Source organism: Culex quinquefasciatus, chromosome 2 (assembly GCF_015732765.1).
Source record: "Culex quinquefasciatus strain JHB chromosome 2, VPISU_Cqui_1.0_pri_paternal, whole genome shotgun sequence".
NCBI lineage: Eukaryota > Metazoa > Arthropoda > Insecta > Diptera > Culicidae > Culex > Culex quinquefasciatus.
The window spans coordinates 79,470,437-79,490,164 of NC_051862.1; the positions used below are offsets into that span (position 1 = coordinate 79,470,437).

Below are 19,728 nucleotides of genomic sequence, written 5' to 3' on the forward strand. Positions count from 1 at the left end.
CGACCAAGCGGGTACCCGCCAATGTTCAGCGCGCACCCCGTAAGGTGCTGCACTCTCGCGGGCATTACGGGCACGAACGCGAGGGACCACAAAGCGAACAACCGAAACCAAACTGCATGCGATATAGTTTTCCATCATTTACTGCCTCCTTCTTCTGCTTCTGCTTCACCCTTCTTCCATGGGCCCGAGAGTTGGCGGCTTAGGCACCACCACACCACAAGAGAGTTGACAAATGCCTTCCGACCGACCTGCCCGTGAGAAGAGGACCGTCAGGTGCTGCCACCACCCGAGACGGTGGCCACCGCGTGAACCAGCCCGAAACCGGACCCGAGCCGAACCCGAACACGATTCCGCCATTCCACGCCGATTCGCACTCTCGTGCAGAGCTAGCGGCACAGTCGTTGCCGTCCGACCACTGCCAGTTTAGTTAGAGTCGGATCGTCGCGCAGAATAGACGCACATTGCATATCGTCCTCCACGCCCGTTTCAGTCAGAGTTTTGGGTGTTCGGGTTCGGTTATTATTACAGCAGAGCAGTCGAAGCAACAACAACAACAACGAGTGACTGTGAAGCAAGTTCTTTAATTGCTGCTGGAAGAAAGAAGAGAGGAAACAGCAGCAGCAGAGCAGATACCAAGAATTACCGAACGTAGCGCGCGGGGCAGCAGAAGTGAAGAACAACATGAAAATTATAACAACCTCTTCTTGTGTCGTCGTCGAACGAAACGAAATGTGGGCTCCCGTGTGAAATGAACTGAATAATAAAAGCAGGCCCCAGAAAGCTCTCGCGGAGCGGAAAAGAAGTTTTTGGAGTAGCTGTGAAGAAAAAAAATGAAATAATCAACGAACGGGGTGAAAGATTGGAAAATCGTGTGCCGTTTTGTGTACGAGTTGGGGTTTGACCAGCATTTCGGAGTTCGGGTTCGAGTTCCGTTTCCGATTCGGAACCACACACACAGAAAATCGATAACAGCAGCAGCAGCAAACGAGAGTAGCGGCAGGCAGCACTCTCGGGAAGAAGCGAAGCAAGCAGTTCAAAAATGTTTAATTTATGATAGCGAAGAAACGTAGTTTGAAGCTAGCGATAGGCAAATAGTGGTCTCGAAGTGTAGTTCGAGGCGAGTTTGTTTGGTGACTCTGAGGAAAAGAGGAAGAAAACACGCAAGAAATGGAGCACCTCAGGACTCTGGTGGTGCTGGGGGCGCTGCTGACGGTGGCGTTCGGCTCGCAGTGCAACTGGGAGTACGAGAAGGCCAGTGTGACGTGCCGTCTGCGGACAATCGAGCGCACCGGGCTGGACCTACAAGGGGCCGAGGGCGCGTCCCGGCTGGACGTTCAGTGTAGTGAGTTGATTCTGTTCGAAAGTCAATTACCGGCGCAGAATTCGTTTGTGCGGCTCGCGAGCTTGAGCGAGCTGAAGATTGAAGCCTGCAAGCTGTTGCAGCTTCCGGAGGGAGCGTTCGACGGGCTGTTGGGTCTGAAGAAGCTCAGTGTAAACACCCGGAACTACGAGTGGGGTGCGGGGAAAGTGCTGGAACTGCAAAGTGCGTCGATGCAGGGACTGAAGGAACTGCAGTCGCTGGACTTGAGTGATAACAACATTCGTGGCCTGCCGGAGGGCTTTCTGTGTCCGCTGACAAACTTGAAAGTGCTCAACCTGACGAACAATCGCATTCGGGCCACCGAGAGTCTGGGTCTCGCGGGGAAGACGTGCAGTGGTGGGTCGGAAGTGCAAACGCTCAACCTGAGCTATAACGAGATTATGAAGATTCCGGAAAATTGGGGTGTGTCTCGGCTGCGCCGATTGCAGCACCTGAACCTCGAGTACAACAACATTACGGAGTTGCACGGTGAAGCGCTGGCTGGTTTGAGTTCGCTGCGGACACTCAATCTCAGCTACAACCATCTGGAAACGCTGCCGGCTGGCCTGTTGGCGGGTTCCCGCGAGCTGCGCGAAATCCACCTTCAAGGCAACCAGCTGTACGAGCTTCCACGGGGACTGTTCCACCGGCTGGAGCAGCTGCTGGTGCTGGACCTGTCCCGCAACCAGCTGTCCTCGCACCACGTCGACAACGGAACCTTCTCCGGGTTGATCCGTCTGGTCGTGCTTAATCTCGCCCATAATGCGCTCACCCGCATCGACTCGAAAACGTTCAAGGAGCTGTACTTCCTGCAAATTTTGGACCTCCGCAACAACTCGATCGGCTACATCGAGGACAACGCGTTCCTGCCGCTGTACAATTTGCACACGCTCAATCTGGCCGAAAACCGCCTCCACACGTTGGACGACCGGCTGTTTAACGGCCTCTACGTGCTGTCCAAGCTGACCCTGAACAACAATTTGATCAGCATCGTCGAGCGTAATGTGTTTAAAAATTGCTCCGACCTCAAAGAGCTCGATCTAAGCTCGAACCAGCTTAGCGAAGTGCCCCATGCCATTCGTGATTTGTCGGTGCTGCGAGCGCTGGATTTGGGCGAAAACCAAATTAACTACATCGAGAACGGAACGTTCTCCAACCTGAACCAACTGACCGGACTTCGCATGATCGACAATCAGATCGAGAATATTACCATCGGCATGTTTACCGACCTGCCACGGCTCAGTGTGCTGAATCTGGCGAAGAACCGCGTCCAGAACATCGAGCGGGGCTCGTTTGACAAAAATTTGGACATCGAGGCGATTCGGCTGGACGGAAACTTCCTGACCGACATAAATGGAATTTTCGCCACGCTCTCGTCACTGCTGTGGCTTAACCTGGCCGAGAACCATCTGGTGTGGTTCGATTACGCGTTCATCCCGAGCAATCTCAAGTGGTTGGACATCCACGGTAATTACATCGAGTCGCTGGGCAACTACTACAAGCTGCAGGAGGAAATCAAAGTGAAAACGCTGGACGCGAGCCACAACCGCCTCACCGACATTGGCCCGATGAACGTGCCGAACAGTGTGGAGCTGCTATTTATCAACGATAACCACATTAGCACCATCCACGCGAACACGTTCATCGATAAAATTAATTTGGAGCGCGTTGATCTGTACGCTAATTCGCTGAAAAAGCTGCAGCTGCACCAGCTCCGGGTGGCACCGCAGCCAGCGGACAAACCACTGCCCGAGTTCTACCTCGGTGGAAACCCGTTCGAGTGTGACTGCTCGATGGAGTGGATGCAGCGGGTAAACAATCTGACCGCCCGGCAGCACCCGAAAATCATGGACCTGCCCAACGTGGAGTGTATCATGCCACACGCGCGGGGCTCCCCGGTTCGGCCGATCGTGTCCCTGAAACCAAAGGACTTTCTGTGTAAATACGAAACGCACTGTTTCGCCCTGTGCCATTGCTGTGATTTTGACGCGTGTGACTGTGAGATGACCTGTCCGACCAATTGTACGTGCTACCACGACCAAACCTGGGGCACGAACGTGGTCGACTGCGGGAACCAGCGGGCCGCACTCGCGAAACCGGTTCCGATGGACGCGACCGAGGTGTACATGGACGGCAACGACTATCCGGAGCTGCAGAACCATGTCTTTATCGGACGCAAAAATCTGAAAGTGCTGTTTGCGAACGCGAGCAAGATTATCACGATCCAAAATCGCACCTTTGCCGGATTGACCGCCCTTCAGGTGCTCCATCTGGAAGATAACGCCATCCAAAAGATTCACGGTTACGAGTTTGAGAATCTGGGCCTGCTGAAGGAGCTGTACCTGCAGAACAACATGATCTCGGTGATCGCGAACAACTCGTTCGCCCCGCTGTACTCGCTGCAGGTGCTCCGGATCGATGGCAACCGGTTGACCACGATTCCGATGGCCCAGCTTCAGGCCACGCAGCTGCAAAGCTTGCAGGCGCTCTCACTGGGGCGTAATTACTGGAGCTGTCGGTGTCGGTTTATGCAGGAGCTGACGTCGTTCGTCGCCGACAACGCCGTCATTATCCAAGACATGCAGGACATTTACTGCGTCGACGATGGCATCCACCGCGATCTGGACTTTAACGTGACGGCTAGCTGCAGTGATTACTACGCGGGCAGTTCAGTGCTGCCGGATCGGCTGTCCGAAACGTACATCTTCCTGCTGGCCGCGGCCCTCATCATCGCGTGCCTGCTAGTGTTTGTGCTCGTGATGTTTATCTTTCGTGAACCGTTGAGGTTCTGGCTGTTTTCCCGGTACGGAGTGCGAGTGTTTGGTCCGCGATGTGAAGATTCGGAAAAACTGTACGACGCCATCTTTATCTACTCGGCGAAGGACGCCGAGTACGTAGCGCGGAACATTGCCGCCGAGTTGGAAAATGGACGGCCTCCGCTGCGGTTGTGCCTTCAGCATCGTGACCTCTCTGAGGACGCCTCGCACCTGCAGTTGCTGGAGGCTTCCCGTGCCTCGCGCCGGATAGTGATGCTCCTGTCGCGTAACTTCCTCCAAACCGAGTGGAGCCGGTGCGAACTTCGGCGGGCGGTGCACGATGCCCTGCGAGGTCGACCCCACAAGCTGGTGGTGCTGGAGGAAGTGGGCGTCCTTCTGGAGGCGGAAAACGACGTCGAGCTAGTTCCTTACCTGAAGACGGCCACCGTCAACCGGATCAAGCGCAGCGATCGGCACTTTTGGGAAAAGCTGCGGTACGCCCTGCCCGTGGAGGCGCCCTACCGGGGCAACAACTACACCATCGACCACCACGAGCGGGTCAAGCAGACAAGCGGCGCCAACGGCCCCGCTGGAGTCATGTTCCGGCAGGCACCCCCCGCCTACTGTCCAGAAATCGACGAGGCCAACTACTCTTCGGCGACCACGGCCACCCCCAGTCCACGACCATCGCGCCGTGGCATGGTCGAGCTGCCCCAGCGACCGCCGAGTGAACACATCTACTCCAGCATCGATTCCGACTACAGCACGCTGGAGTGCGAAAACATGGTTCCCGGAGTGCACCGACCGTCGTCAACGTGGCGACCCGGTGGCGGTGGTGGCCAGAACACCATGCCCCATGGACACCACGTGCAGGCGTACCTGGTCTAGGGGCGGCTTCCCAGGTCCCGGACCGCCTCGATGACCACCGCCAGAAAGCGGCACCGAAATAGTCAAGTGATGTAGAATATGTCGCGAATGTGTGTGTAAATAGTTAGTCTGTACCATATTACTGTAGCGCTATGTGAAGTGGAAAATTAATCGAAAGAATTTAAAGTCGGTGAACAAGCGGGAGAGAAGGTGGAAAAAAGTGCTAAATTATGTATAAAGAGATGAAACTCGGAGTATTAGGAGGTGAAGTTGTTACACGCTACCCTACAAAACATGAAAAGCAAGTGAAGACGAGGTGAAAAATATTTGTGATATCGTATTTTATAAGTTTTAATGATAATAATGCTGCAGCAAACAAAATGACAACCGATATAGTTTGGGAAAACCACTCGAGAAAAAAATACTGCTACCGCAAAAAAAATACTACTAACTACTATTGCCACACAACAACCACAAAAAAAAACTGAAACACACAAACGCAAAAAAAGTAATAGTTTTTTACACTGCTCCATAGAGGTAAACAAAACGAAAAAAACGTGCATTTTAATTACAGTTTTAAATATTTAAATTACCAATAGTTAGAGTGAAGTGCAAACTGTGCGCTGGCAGCAACAAAAAGTGTTCCGAACAAATGAGGTTATGTTTTTGCGTTACACTCTAAAAACGAAAAGAAATAGAATCAAAATTTAACCCGAAAAAAACGATAAACGAGGTATTAAAGTTTGCTCATTAAGTTTGTGTAAAAATTGAAGTTTCGGAAACAACAAAACAAAACGTGACAGTTCTAATCCTGCTTGTTGTTTGTGCGTCCTTTTTCCCTGGGTTTCTTTATTGTTTTCGCTGTAATTATTATTTAAATTATTTATTGCTATTTAATTGGGTGGACGCTCTCATTTTCCGTTTGTTTGCGAACGTAAAATGAAGTGTGCGAGAGAAAAAAAAAACAAATTGAAGGGAGTGTTTGAGGCATACAAACTAACTGTTGGTTTAGTGTTTAGGGCTTTTTGCTATCATGCGCAAAAATCGTTGAACTAAAATTTAACACTTACACACAAAAAAGGAGTAATGAATGAAAATTGTGCCGCAATGCGATGGAAAGGGACTGATACGAGCGAATATTAGTGTTAAATATTGAACCTGCAGCAGCTGTATGATAAAACGGTTATTTTTCACAAACACAGGAAAAAAACACTGTAAATATTGATGCCTACCTAGGGAAAACAGAGACAAACATACGAGCTGAAGGCATGCACATACAAACACAAAAACACACACACAAATGCAAACTATGTAAAAAGTATTAATGTTAAGGAGAAAGAGCTATAGCGCGCGCCGAGAAAGCAGAAGAAGAAAGCTAAAGAGTTATCATACACAAAAGTCGAGCAAAACTAGGAGCAGATTCTATAAGAGAGTAATACACAGCCAGAGCAAATCGTGTGACCAGACTGACTAATTAAAATGTTACACCTTAACCTGTGTGTATATATTAAGGCAGAAATGAATCAGATCAGAAGAAACCCGATAAGTGAATAAAACAGAACATCAAAAAACTCGTGAAAACAAACAAACTAAACCAAGCTTCTTTTCTGTAAGTCAAAACAAGCCAGAGCTACACAAAGAAAAAAACCGTATATAGAAAATCGAAAAAAATAAATAAAACTAAAAAATTAATTAATCAATATAAAACAACATTCTTTTCTTTTCTGCGCCCCCTCCGCTCCAATTTCGTCCTGTGTTCCAATCTCGGCGTCGTCCGTCCGTTTTTTCGCTCTCGTTGTTATCTCCTCCTCTTTGCGTCGTCGTTCGCTTTGGTCCACTCTGCGTTGTCTTTGTTGCCGTTTCCACTTGTTTTGTCGTTGTCGCCGGTTGCTCTGTTTGTGTTGCTGTCATTTCCGCGAGCTTTGCAACAACAACAATGGAAAAAATAAAAAAAAAAGTTCGAAAACAAAATAATGAGTTCGGTTTCGCGATGAGCGCGCGAAGTTCGCGTGCTGGCGAACTTTTTTTTTTCAGTCAGTGGCTAGTGATTTCTGTTTGTGTGAGTGAAATTAATGCCTTTCGATCGGTCGTTGAAGAGTAAAGGGGTAAGTGATATTGGTGGAAGTGAAGTGATGCTTCGCGGGAGCTTTATGAAATGCAAAATTGGATTAATGCGATGCAGATGAGAGAGCAGCAAAGTGAGTTGTGCTCTGGCGCTGAATCCTGGGGGTAAGGTATAACGGATTGGATCGGATTGAGTGAGTATACAATGTGGATATACGCAAAGATATGGTTCGGTTTCGTAATCATTTTCCGGGGGAAGGAGAGAGGAGTACAATTGGTACAATAAATAAATAAATAAGTGCAAACGACGGAAGCTTGTATTGCTTTTTTTGGGTTGGCGTTTCGCGAAAGAAATGAAGAAAAAAAACTCAGTAAAATAACACTAACCTTTTTCCTCCGAATTTTCCTCGAGCTTACGATAATAACGATGAATTAAAAGTTGAGTAATGTCGAAGCGAATCGCGGGTACCGATGCCTTTAGAAGAGGGTTTTTGCATAATGTAGCGATTATTGCGAGATAGTTTGTCTGTTTGAGATATTTTAGCTTATCTCTTTAGCTTTGATCCTTTTGATTCTTGAAATCAAACAATGTTTAAATTACTGTTTCCATGCGTTAAAGATTTTGAAATTAATTATTGGTTGGTATTTATTTGATTTTTGCGGAAAGAAATATGTTACGCAAGGTATAAGTTAAAAGCTAATTGTAAAAATAGAAAAACGTTTGTCTAACTTAACGATCAAAATAAAATAAACGATTTTCCGTTCCATCAAACTATTTTCTGTTTAATAAGAACATGTTTGATGGATATCTTTTGTGTCCATTTTTAATTCATTAATTTCCCATGAAATCCGATAGAAATATTTTCATATAATGGACATCGTAAAAACGAAATTTTCATGTACGCCTATGACTTTTTCAAATGTTAGATTTTTTGAAGTATCCACTTATTTTTAACTAATAAAATAACCATTAAAAAAATTGCGACCCAGAGGTCCAAAATTGGTTTAAGCTTAGCACAAATAGCAATTTATGGGAACGGTTCGAGCAGTTTTTTTTTTTTTTTGACGGAATGTTTTCATGGATAATTGCTGTATTATTGTTTATTTTGATCCAGAAAACCCTGATCTCAGAAAAATTTAAAACGTTTTAAATAGAACAACATTAAATAAAACCTGGGCGAGAAAAGCATTCTAAAGAAAAATAATTCAATTTATGTATTTAATGATAATTAATATGACGAAGAAATAAAATTCAAAAACATAAAATTGGTTTTCCAACACCCTAGGTGGGCTTCGATCTAAAAAAGCGCCAAAATCCATTATTTAACATTTTTAAATGTTCAAAATTATAAGAAGATGACTTCATGGAGCAACTTTTGTTGCATGTTTGAGGTTTGACAACAGCATGATCAATGAAATGGAGCAGATAAACAATGTTATTTAATTATCATGGAAGGAAAGTTTCAAGTTTTCAAAAATACTGTAAATTTTTTGTTTGTTTTTCTTTTTCAATAAATTCCAAAGTAATTTTAAATCCCTAGCCAAAAACAAAAAAAAATATAGATTTTAAATTTCAAACATAACATTCAAATAAAAAGTATCTCAAAATGTTTTCAACATAATATCAGGTATTAAAAAAAGTACAATTTTTTTGAGTTTATGAAGTTTTTTCTCTTAAGATTCACGTCCCTGTATTTTTGTTGAAAACTTTGCTAAATTATTTGTTGGAATTTTCAGAATGGTTAAATTTAACGTTTAACAATCTATGAACAATCTATCCATAAAAGTATATTTTTTCAAAGAAAATTTCCGATTTACCCTTTTTTGTTCCCTGATTCATTATTTATTATTGATAATTCTAAGGGGGTAGAAAGCGCAGAATAGGCATAAATGTACAATAGCGTTCAATTTGAAGTAAATAAGAAATTAACGTGAAAACAAATGTCCACTTTTTATAGCCCTTAAAAAAGTTAGAATCATAGTGATCATTTCTTTCAATTTTTTTTTTAGAATCAGAAAAAAACCAACTGCAAACCTAACTTTGAGATTCGTAGAATATTTTATCATGAAGAAACTGCATTTTCTTTCACTTCGTCTCATTTGAATTCTTTTAACTAAAAAGCATGAAACTGATAATGTTTTAAGTAGAAAACATATTTTGGTTGCAAAATTATTCGAAATTTTTCCCTAGAACTCTAATGTTTGTAGAACATCTTAAATTTAATTATTTGACTTGTTTGATCTGACTTTGGCAATGTTTGAAAATAATTGTTTTTCCAGGGTTTTTATAAACTTATAAGTATATAGTAAATTTGTAATGTTCGAGATTATGTCATAAAAAACTTTGTTACAACTTTAAAACGAATATTATGAAATTGGAAAACACAAAAAATTTAAAAGTTGATAACAAAATTTAGAAAATCAGCGAATTAGATAAAATAAAGGCTACCAACTGTACGGACTTTTTCCTTACCGCACGGATTTTTGACCCTCTTCACGGATTTTTAACATGCCGGAATTTTGTACGAATTTTTTGCCTAATATAGATTTGTTCGGAATTTTTATAACTTTGTTTAAAATTGAATTGATTTTTTAGATTTGGCTAAATCTTTTGCTATTAGGACTTTTAGATTTAACTGTCAGTTTGATTTTAAGAGGCAGTATTTGTAGATTCTGCTCGGTTTGTTCTAGAGGTCGTATCGAGGTGCTCCGATTTGGATGAAACTTTCAGCATTTGTTTGTCTATACATGAGATGAACTCATGCCAAATATGAGCCCTCTACGACAAAGGGAAAAGGGGTTAAACGGGCATTGAAGTTTGAGGTCCAAAAAACATGAAAAATGTTAAAATTGCTCGCATTTCCGTAAAACTTCATCAATTCCAGCTCTCTTAGATGCATTCGAATGGTATTTTAAAGCCCTTCAAAATCTAGACATCCAGGATTGGTTTGACTTTTTCTCATAGCTTTTGGGCAAAAACTAACGTTGTAAAATGTTTGTTGTAGAAAAATCGAAAAACTATGAGAAAAACTGCGATTGGCCAAAAAGTTAATATCATAGGCTTATAGTCCATGAAATTACCTATCTTTTGACCTTTGGGAGTATGGGTGTTGGAGGCTGTTGCAAAAAGATATTAAGGTTTTAAAAAAATCCATTTTTGACAGTAATTTGCAAAAGCTAAGAGAAAAAGTCAAACCAATCCTGGATGTCTATGGAACATTTTAAAGTGCTTCAAAAGACCTTTCGAATGCATCTAAGAGAGTTGGAATTGATGAAGTTTTACGGAAATGCGAGCAATTTTAAGATTTTTTATGTTGTTTTGACCCTAAACTTCAAAGCCCGTTTTACCCCACTTCCCTTTGTCGTAGAGGGCTCATATTTGGCATGAGTTCATCTCATGCATATACAAACAAACGCTGAAAGTTTCATCCAAATCGGAGTAACTCGATACGACCTGTTACACATTGGTGAAAAACTCGCTCTTAAAGGGATAACTTTGATAGTTTTCCTAGGGACTCTAAATAGGGAGACTGGGCGATGTGAACCCAAGTTTGACGTATCCAAACGAGCATTTGCCTTTTTAGGGTCTTTAAGTTTTCCGGGTTTTCTACAGTTCAAAGTTGATTAGTAAATTCCTTACAAAACATATTTATTTAATAAAAGTACAGAGGCTTTCTAAAGCTCGGACAAATCGATGATAATTTGAATTAACAAATCAAGAGTTATTTATTAATAGGTCCTAAAAGTTTCACATGTTTATAAGACCATTTCAAAAACAAATGCTGGAAATGTTTTCGTGAAAACACTGAGAACGATATTTTTCTAAAAGCTAACTTGACATTTCGTAAAATTTTAAACGTTTAACATAAATATGGAAGAACATGATTTGATTCAGCAAATCACGGTTTATTTTGTAAATATTTTTAAACGTGCTAGTCTGATAACATAGTGAAATTAGTTAGCTACAAAAACGACACAGTTTTATATTTTAATTCCAATTTTAGCCAAATAACTCCTTGACAGTTTCTGATATACTATGGTGTCATATCGGCAAAGTGTACGGATTTTTGAACAACAAGAGTTGCTAGCCTTTGTTAAACTTAATTACCTACCCAAAACTAAAAAAAAATTACAAAAAAATAAAAATTATTAGAGAAAAACATAAAACAACAGAAGTAAAGTTATGCCGTTGCAAACCTTTTTCAAAGTTTCAGTCGCCCATCCCCCCCCCCCCCTTAACACTGGAACGCCCAACGCATGTCCAACTTACACGGACGCCCAAGCATCCCAAAAAAGGTGGAACGGTAACTTCAACTTGCTGGTTCTCGGGCATAACTCAACCAATCGGAACGATTCTTGTTTCCAGTGATTTGTAAGAATGTCTAGATGATCCTAAAATTTTGCAGAACTTGATTTGAACAAATCTGTAATTTCTGCGACCGAAAATATCTTTCCACCTTTTTTTAAAACGATTGCCTCCGCGGAATTTTTGGCAAATTTTTTTTTACACGCAAAAAAAAAAGTTGGAACGATGATCGCAAAAATTATAGATTTGATCAAATTAAGTTCTGCAAAGTTCTAGAATTATCTAGACATCCTTACAAATCACTGGAAAGAAGAATCATCTTGATTGGTTGAGTTATGCCCGAGAACCATTGACTTGAAGTTACCGTTTCAACTTTTTTTGGAGCCTTGGGCGTTGGAATGTTAAAAAATTGTCCACAAAATCAGGGGGCAAAACAAATATTTTTCTCAAAAATCTCAATGGAATCAAAAATCAAAAATCAATGGAAATAGAAGTCTAATCAACCGAAATCCATCTAAAATGCCCTATTCTGCATTTATAATCATGTTTAGCATGTTTGGGCTCGTTCAAAAATATTTAGAACTTTTATGGAATTTCAATGTACATCACCGCAAAAACCTTTTTTTCCTTAAAAAAAAATAAAATTTTTGTCAATACTTAGAAATTTTTGAAATTTTTGATTGCAACACAACTGGACACATGTGTAATGCATTTCAAAACACTTTTGAAATGTAATTTAAATGAGTCGAGGGACATAAACTTCAAAAAATATTTGCAACGCCCTTATCCATAAAACAAAAGTTGATCAAAATGACAATGGAAAAATCGGAAAACAGGTGGTTGAAAACAAGAGGTTTCTAGCATCGTGTCAGACTGGTCACTTATATGGAATTACTTGGAGTTTGAGCAAGTAATTCTGTGATTCCGTATTTACTCAGTATTTCTAGAGTTATCCTTTTAATTCCTAATAATTCCAGTGATCCTGGTAATTTCAAAATGATTTTTTGTGAAAACATACTTTTTAAAATAATAAAACAATGAAAATAACTGTATAAATGATAATCTCGATAAACCTTTTATGAATCTATTTATTGCCTATTAACTTTCAAGTAAGGAACCAAAGTTGTAGCTTATACGGAATCATTCGAATTATGAACAAGTAATTCCAAAAAACACTCCGCAGTTCTGCATTAAATCTTGTAATTCCGTAATTACCTAGTAATTCCGTAGTAATTCGTGTAATTCCATAGTTACTCAGTAATTCGTGTATTTCTTTAAAGGGAAATCCGTAAAATGCTTTTGCTTGATGCCATTTATGGTTGCAGGAAATAGGAAGTACAGGGCGGATTCGAAATATCCGCTAATTTGAATGTATTCGAAACTGATGTTGATATTTTACACATTATTCGATGATTTCCAAGTAGGGCGTCCAATTTTCCCGAGTTTTGAATTTTCCGAAAACCCCATTTCCGATTTGATCCAGAGAACAACTTTGTAAAGAATGAATGTTCAAATTATTTCTTTAAGGTTTTCTTTCCAAAACCGATATCTTCTAAACTGAGTTGTTCAAATTTAACTCACTAAGGTAGCGACTGCACCAAATTCCACTCTTCAAAAACATCACCCTCCGCCCTCTCAGCTTTCCCAAGTGTGTGCATCCAACCAGGCAGAAAACCCACCCAAAAATTCATACGATTTCTAACCGCCCCGATCGAATAATCAAGTTGTTTCACGTGGAAAAATTTCCCATCACTTGTAGCGATTCCCGAAACAATTTTGGAACCGCAGCGGCAGCGCACAATTTTGTTGCAATGTGCGTTTACGTTTCGGTTTCGCTACACGGTTTTGCCCTGGATTTTGCCCCACAAAAACCGGTGTTTCCAGCCGGGTTTGACTGCCTGACTTGAAATGGGTGGCTTTGGCTTTGAGGGTTGGTTGGTGTAGGCCCCCGTCTGACGGTCTGATGGTGTCTGATGCTAATGGCGATGCTGGGCTCCACACTCAGTGTGGAAGCCATAACCTCAGGGTATTGGGCGAAGTAACATTAGACGGCGTAAAACAAAATGCAATCTGACAATCGGTGTTACCAGGTTTCTGCTGCTGTAGGGGTTTAGTTTTGAGAGCAAATCTGAAAAGTTGTTATTTGTATATTTTTATTATGAATGGTGTTCGATTATCAGAATTAACCAAATAAATCATTTGACAACCGAAATTTCAGATAATCGTGTTCCAAATCTATGTTTTAATAGAAATAAAGTTCATTTTCACATATAATCTTAAAAATTTAACCCATTTGGTTTAAATACCTAAGTGGAACACATAAAAACATTTCAATTTGCTCGTACCCATCTGAAACCCGATCGATGCGGGTCGCACTTCAGGAACATAAAAGTTTGATCTCGTTTGCAATTGGTCGAGTGCCTCAGCCCTTCCCGCTGTCAATCCTTCCGCTGCTTCTGTGTTGCGCTCTTTTGACGACCAAGCCACCCAACCTGCGGGCTGTAAATAATAACATGAAAAATGACAGAACACACTTACGCACACGCCGCGCGCGCTCGCTGCTCAACTCCAGTTTCACTCTGTGTCGAAGTGGAAGTTAAAGTTGGGCCAAACAACACACATAAAATTGATGATAGTACAAACCACCAGCCTCACCCCTTGACCACCGCCGAACGCGAGTCCAACAAATGTCCGAGAATTGAGTTTTTATTTTAATTTCACATTTTTCTCTCGCTTTTTTTATTTTAATTTTATTACATAAAGGTAATAATAGTAATAAAGAGTATAAACTAGTTTCTTTTGACTGGTCCGTTTTGATCGGGGCCCGTTTTCACGACCGTCCGGCGACGGTGACCAACGATGACGGTGGACCTCGAAACCATGGAGAACTCGTTGATGGGCTTTTGTTGTGTTTTGGTGTGGCGTGTGTGTGTGTGTGCCGGCACCGACGCAGCACCTTTCCCGTGGCCTTAAACGCAACGGAGCACACACATAGGCGTTCAGCATGTGGACTTGAACTCGTCAGCGAGTTCCAGCGGGAGGCAAGAATTGCCAGATTGCAAGGTTTAAAGATATAAATAAAACAGTTTTTTTAGACATAGCATGCTTCAAAATAGTAGTTTGTAGAACAAGTTTTTTCAGCACGAGACATCTATCTAAAAATCATATGCTGAGCATTATAAATACGACGAGTGCTAAAAAAAATGAGATTTGGCCAAAGTTCAATTTTTCATTAAATCTAGCAACACTGCTTCCTCACCTCCCGCAAACCCCAAAAGCTTTTGAAGAACTCGTATTTTATCTTGTTCTGCCCAAAAAGACTGTTGCTGCTGGACAACCATCACAAGGGCCTAGTGAGGGAGGAGGCAGAGGGAAGCCACGTCGTCATCGCTCCATGCGAACTACATCTCGACAGCCCCTGGCCAGAGACCATCGTGTGTGAAAGGCGCACTTGTGGCCCAAGAAAGTGGCCACTTGCCTCATGCCTACCCCTGCTAAATACCTCCCAAGAGCCACCGTCCAAGCTTGCCCGGAGAAACGGTCAAGTATTACATCAGGCTGGCAAGCAGAGCAGAGCAGGTTGTAACGGAGCAGTGGAGAGCTCAAGGTTGACACAATTTAATCAGTTACAGTGATTTTGTACGGGCTCAAGATCTGCTGCTGATGTTGTTGTTGCTGAACGGGAACCACACCTTCGCGAACTGGCACAGAACTTGAACTGTTGCGTTCAGCAGCTACAGGCAGTGCTGAGCGTTGCGGCTTGACATGCTTGAGACCGCTTTGACAGTGATTGGACTAGATCAATTTGCTGCTGGACGTAGAATGGAATTCGAGCGTCCGTGGTTTAAATGTCTTGGACTGGAGTTTAATTGCACACACCCATAACAACACATATGTGCAATCGATCTGCCCTGCTCGATCGTGTAGACGTGGCAAAAAGGGACTGGACAGCAGCAGCCAGTTACTGATGGAATGGAATTAGAGACCAACGTGTCCACGGTCATCAATCCAATCTAATGGTGCTGGTCGGAGGGACACCGAGTGATCTGATCTCGAAGTACGATGTAATTATAACGGTAAGGCGAAACTTCAAGGTTTATGCGCGATCGTTTTGGAATTTTATGTACGCCATGCTTTTTATTGGCTTTGATTTATTTCATGCGATGATTTGAAAACGATAAGGAAACTTGCATTTTTACAGCGGGATTTAAAAAACTTGTCCACGCTCCATACAAAAAAGTTTTTTAAGAAGGGGGGGGGGGGGGGTTATTGAAGTGCTTTGATTTGGCTCAAAATAGGACTGGGGGTTCCCTGGACGAAATAACTAGACCCGTAAAGTCAAACTTATCATCTTTCGTTTGCGTCCAAGACAGCTAAAATCAGTTATATTGGAGCGAATTTATGATTTTTCATAAAATGGTTTTTTTTTAACGAAGAAAATGACAATTTTTTTGACCACCCTAACACGGCTAAGGTTACCTTAATGACAAAAAAAAAATTAAATAATAAAAGATCTAATTATTTGCCCCTGATCACATACATATCCCATATGCATTTAGATGCAGTTTGGCTCAAAATATTAACCTTACTCGTATACCATACATTTATGCTGCAGCTGCAGTTCAATACTTTCAAAATGGCAAGATTTTCTCAATAAAAATTAGCTCGAATCGAAAAACGGGCTGCATTACCGGATTCTTTACACCATTTCACACCAAGGACAGTTAAAATAAGTTTCTAGGTAACTAGTTTGAATTGTTACTGAAACATGAATCTAAAATATCTTCAGATTTACAGGCATTTTCAAACTATCGATTTCTGCAAAAAATGGTGTTAGTGACAACTTAATACTATATTTTTATGAAAAAAAAACTATTTTTTATTTGTAAAGTACATGTGAGCAATTCCGTAGCAACAGTTCAATAGGGCAAGTCTGCGTTTGTAAACAAGCAGTTTATCCCACTTTTACTTGACGAGAACTGTCACTTGAACAAAAGGGATAGACTGCTTGTTTACAAACGCAGAATCGCCCTATTGAACTGTTACTACGAAATTCTCTGAGATTTCTGTCAATCGATTTTTTTTCTGTATTTTCTAATCCGGCTAAAACTATTTTGGTGCCTTCGGTATGCCCAAAGAAGCCATTTTGCATCATTAGTTTGTCCATATAATTTTCCATACAAATTTGGCAGCTGTCCATGCAAAAATGATTTATGAAAATTCAAAAATCTGTTTCTCTTGAAGGAATTTTTTGATCGATTTGGTGGACTACACTAATAAAAATTGAAATATGGTAAAAACATTTTTGGAGATTTTTTATTTAACTTTTTGTCACTACAATTTTTTATTTTCTGATATGTTTAGAGGAAATCTAATGCGAACTTTACAAAAAAATTCAGAATGGGCAAAAAATCTTTGACCGAGTGATGAATTGTTGAATCAATATTATTGTTTTCAAAAAATCGAAAAACTGGTCGCAAAATTTGTTTGCCTTAATTTTTTGATGTAAAATCTATGTATAAATATTCGCAGTTATTTATTTTCAAAACGCGTTTTTCATAAATGCGTACTAATTAAAAAAAATAAAAAACTGCTGATATTTTCAAAAAAAAAAAATACCTGAAAATAGCTTTAACTAGAAAACGGTGCACTTTATCAAAATTTCACTACTGTACTTTTTGATTCAAATTCGATTTTACTTCTTAAAATGAAGTTGAAATTTTTTTACGACCAATATGTCGATATTTTGAAAATATCAATATTGATTCAAACATTCCTAACTCGGTCAAAGATTTTTTGCCCATTCTGGAAATTTATGAAATGTTGGCATTTGATGACCTCTAAAACATATCAGAAAATAAAAAAAATCAAAATATTGTTTTAGTGATAAAAAGTAAAATAAAAATCACCAAAAAAATTACCGTGTGTCATTTTTTTCAGTGTAGTCCGTATCCATCCACCTACAACTTTGTCCAACACACCAAATCGATCAAAAAATTCCTTCAAAAGATATATATTTTAGAATTTTCATACATCATTTTTGTATGAACAGCTACCAAATTTGTATAGAAAATTATATGGACAAACTAATGATGTAAAATGGCTTCTTTTGCCATATCGAAGGAACCAAAACAGTTTCAGCCGGATTAAAAAATACAAAAAAAAATCGGAAAGATTGGAAAATTTCACGAATGTTTCATATTTAAACAATGAAAATCGGACCATTAGTTGCTGAGATATCGACGTTAGAAAATGGTGGGTTGTTTGGGTGAGACTTAAAAAACATAAATTTTCCTGCTTTTTAAACCTTTGCTTGGCAATATCTCAGCAACTATAGGTCGTATCAACAAAGTTCAAAAAAGCAAAATATAGAGAATTTTCTCAGCTTTTCAAAAACATTTCTTTCAAAAGTGGGCAAACATGTGCACTAAATAAAAAAAAGGAAAACTGCGACAATTAAAAAAAAATCCTAAATATGGCTAAATCTTGAAAACGGTGCACTTTATGAAAATTTCACTAAAGTAGGGTAGAGTAGTCATCAATGAGACACGGGGAACAATGATAAAATGGCTCTCACAAGACGTAGTTTCAACCAATCAGGCTCATATTTGGGGGAAAGGTGTGTCTACTAGATACACATCTGCCATAATAGTGGCTTTGGTTATGGACGCTCCCTTGCAAAGTTATTCATACATGTTTGATTCTGGGGTGTAAAAGTAAATTATGACTAAAAATTACATTTTTACTCATAGACTGCCATTAACACAAAAACTAATATTTCTCCTAATTTCTTTCGTCATTTCACAGGGCATTAGTTGGGCTGCAATGTCCTTTCATTAGGTTTGGCCTAAATTTAAAATATACCCAGAATCCAGGGCTGTCTCATTGTTTCCAACTCCTTTCAGCCCATGGGTAACAATGAGACACATTGATTTTTCTTCATTAAACTTTTCAAAATCTATGGAAATCTTTCAAAACATGAATTGGAAGTGAATTTTGGCATATTTAGTGAGTTTGAACTTCATTTAACCAAAAATATAAAGTTATTTGGTAAAATATATGGATTTTACAAAATTTAAATACTTTCTAGTATAACTGTTGTTATTTGAAGTTTCATGTTGACAAAATTGCTTGAAAATCTTCAAAGCAAGTCATCTGCAATGGAACAATACAAAACATGATATTTTACTAGAAAACTATTGATTTTCATAGAGTGTCTCATTGTTCCCCAGCTGTCTCATTGTTCCTGCCAAGTGCTTCTACAATGAGACAGTTGAATAACTCTGGCGGTAGAGGTAGGATCGATCTCATATTTTGGTCAGTGTTAGAACACATTAAAAGAAAGAAAATGCAACAAAAAGCTCTTTAAAACATGCTAATGATAAAAATACAAAAATCGTTGAAGTTTAAAAACCAAAAGTGTGTCATTGATGACTACCCTACCCTACTTTTTGAAAATTTGATTTTACATCGAAAAATGAAGTTGAAAAATTATTGCGACCCATATTTCGATTTAAAAAAAATAGTGTTGATTCGAAAATGCATTACTCGGTAAAAGATTTTTTGCACTACCTGGAAATTTCTGAAAAGTTGGCATTTTATGTCCCCTTAAACCAGTGTTTCTCAACCGGTGAGGAATTCCCCCCTGGGGGGGAATTTGACCGTTCTTGGGGGGGGGGGGGAATGACGATGTTATAGAAATCCAATGCGTATTTGTAAAGAAATATAAATCTTTGATTGTATTTAAATAACCTGTGAAGTTCACTATATATTTTAAATATATGGGAATTTCTATGATAAAATACAACAGCAATTTTTATTTTATTTTATCTTTGCAGGTGTTTCAAAAATATAGCTAACAAAACCTAAAATTCAAAAAAGTTTACTCATGCTCATTGTTCTGAATAATACCATCATTTTTTCATATTTGCATTCTCTCAAACATGAGCAATTTTTGAAGAATGGAATTTCATAAATAATTTTATAATTAAAAACATTATTTTAAACATGAGCATATTTTGTTATAAATTTCAAAAATTAGCTTAACTAATATTTTTTTTAAAATAAATTCAAGCTAAATTTCATTTCCTTTCAAGACGAGAATGTTTTGAAAATATTTTTATTTTATGTCAATTTTGCCTTGATTTTGTTAAGTTTAGTTTTTTTCAACTGGGAAGCTTTTTATAAAATATATTTGTGAAGTTTTGCGTTGATTCGTTTTTTTCGAACATTATTCAAATTAATTCCTGGGAGTTTTTGCATAGTTTTGGGCAAAATTCCATTACTTTGAAAAATAATCGAGCATCAAATATTAGCTTTTGTAAAAATTATATGAAGTCTATTTTGTCATTTTCTTTAAATAAAATATCAGTCAT

General features: G+C 39.8%; 2 protein-coding genes across 2 annotated transcripts in view; one reads left to right on the plus strand and one right to left on the minus strand.

The window, feature by feature from the left end:
- Positions 1-432: 432 nt before the first annotated feature.
- On the plus strand, positions 433-6,622 carry LOC6050211 (toll-like receptor 7). The gene has a single exon (XM_001866820.2). It carries the CDS (start codon positions 1,168-1,170, stop codon positions 5,002-5,004), a length of 3,837 nt encoding a protein of 1,278 aa, XP_001866855.2. The 5' UTR covers positions 433-1,167; the 3' UTR covers positions 5,005-6,622.
- An 8,378-nt stretch (positions 6,623-15,000) lies between these two features.
- The window catches only part of LOC119766072, a 34,757-nt gene continuing 30,029 nt past the window's right edge, over positions 15,001-19,728 (minus strand). The window contains exon 3 of the mRNA XM_038250452.1: positions 15,001-15,087. Within this exon, the coding sequence (XP_038106380.1) occupies positions 15,001-15,087 (87 nt within the window). The remainder of the gene's footprint in view (positions 15,088-19,728) is intronic.

Bases quoted from the DNA above. Each gene is read 5' to 3' on its own strand.
- LOC6050211 (XM_001866820.2), top strand. From the start codon at position 1,168: ATGGAGCACCTCAGGACTCTGGTGGTGCTGGGGGCGCTGCTGACGGTG.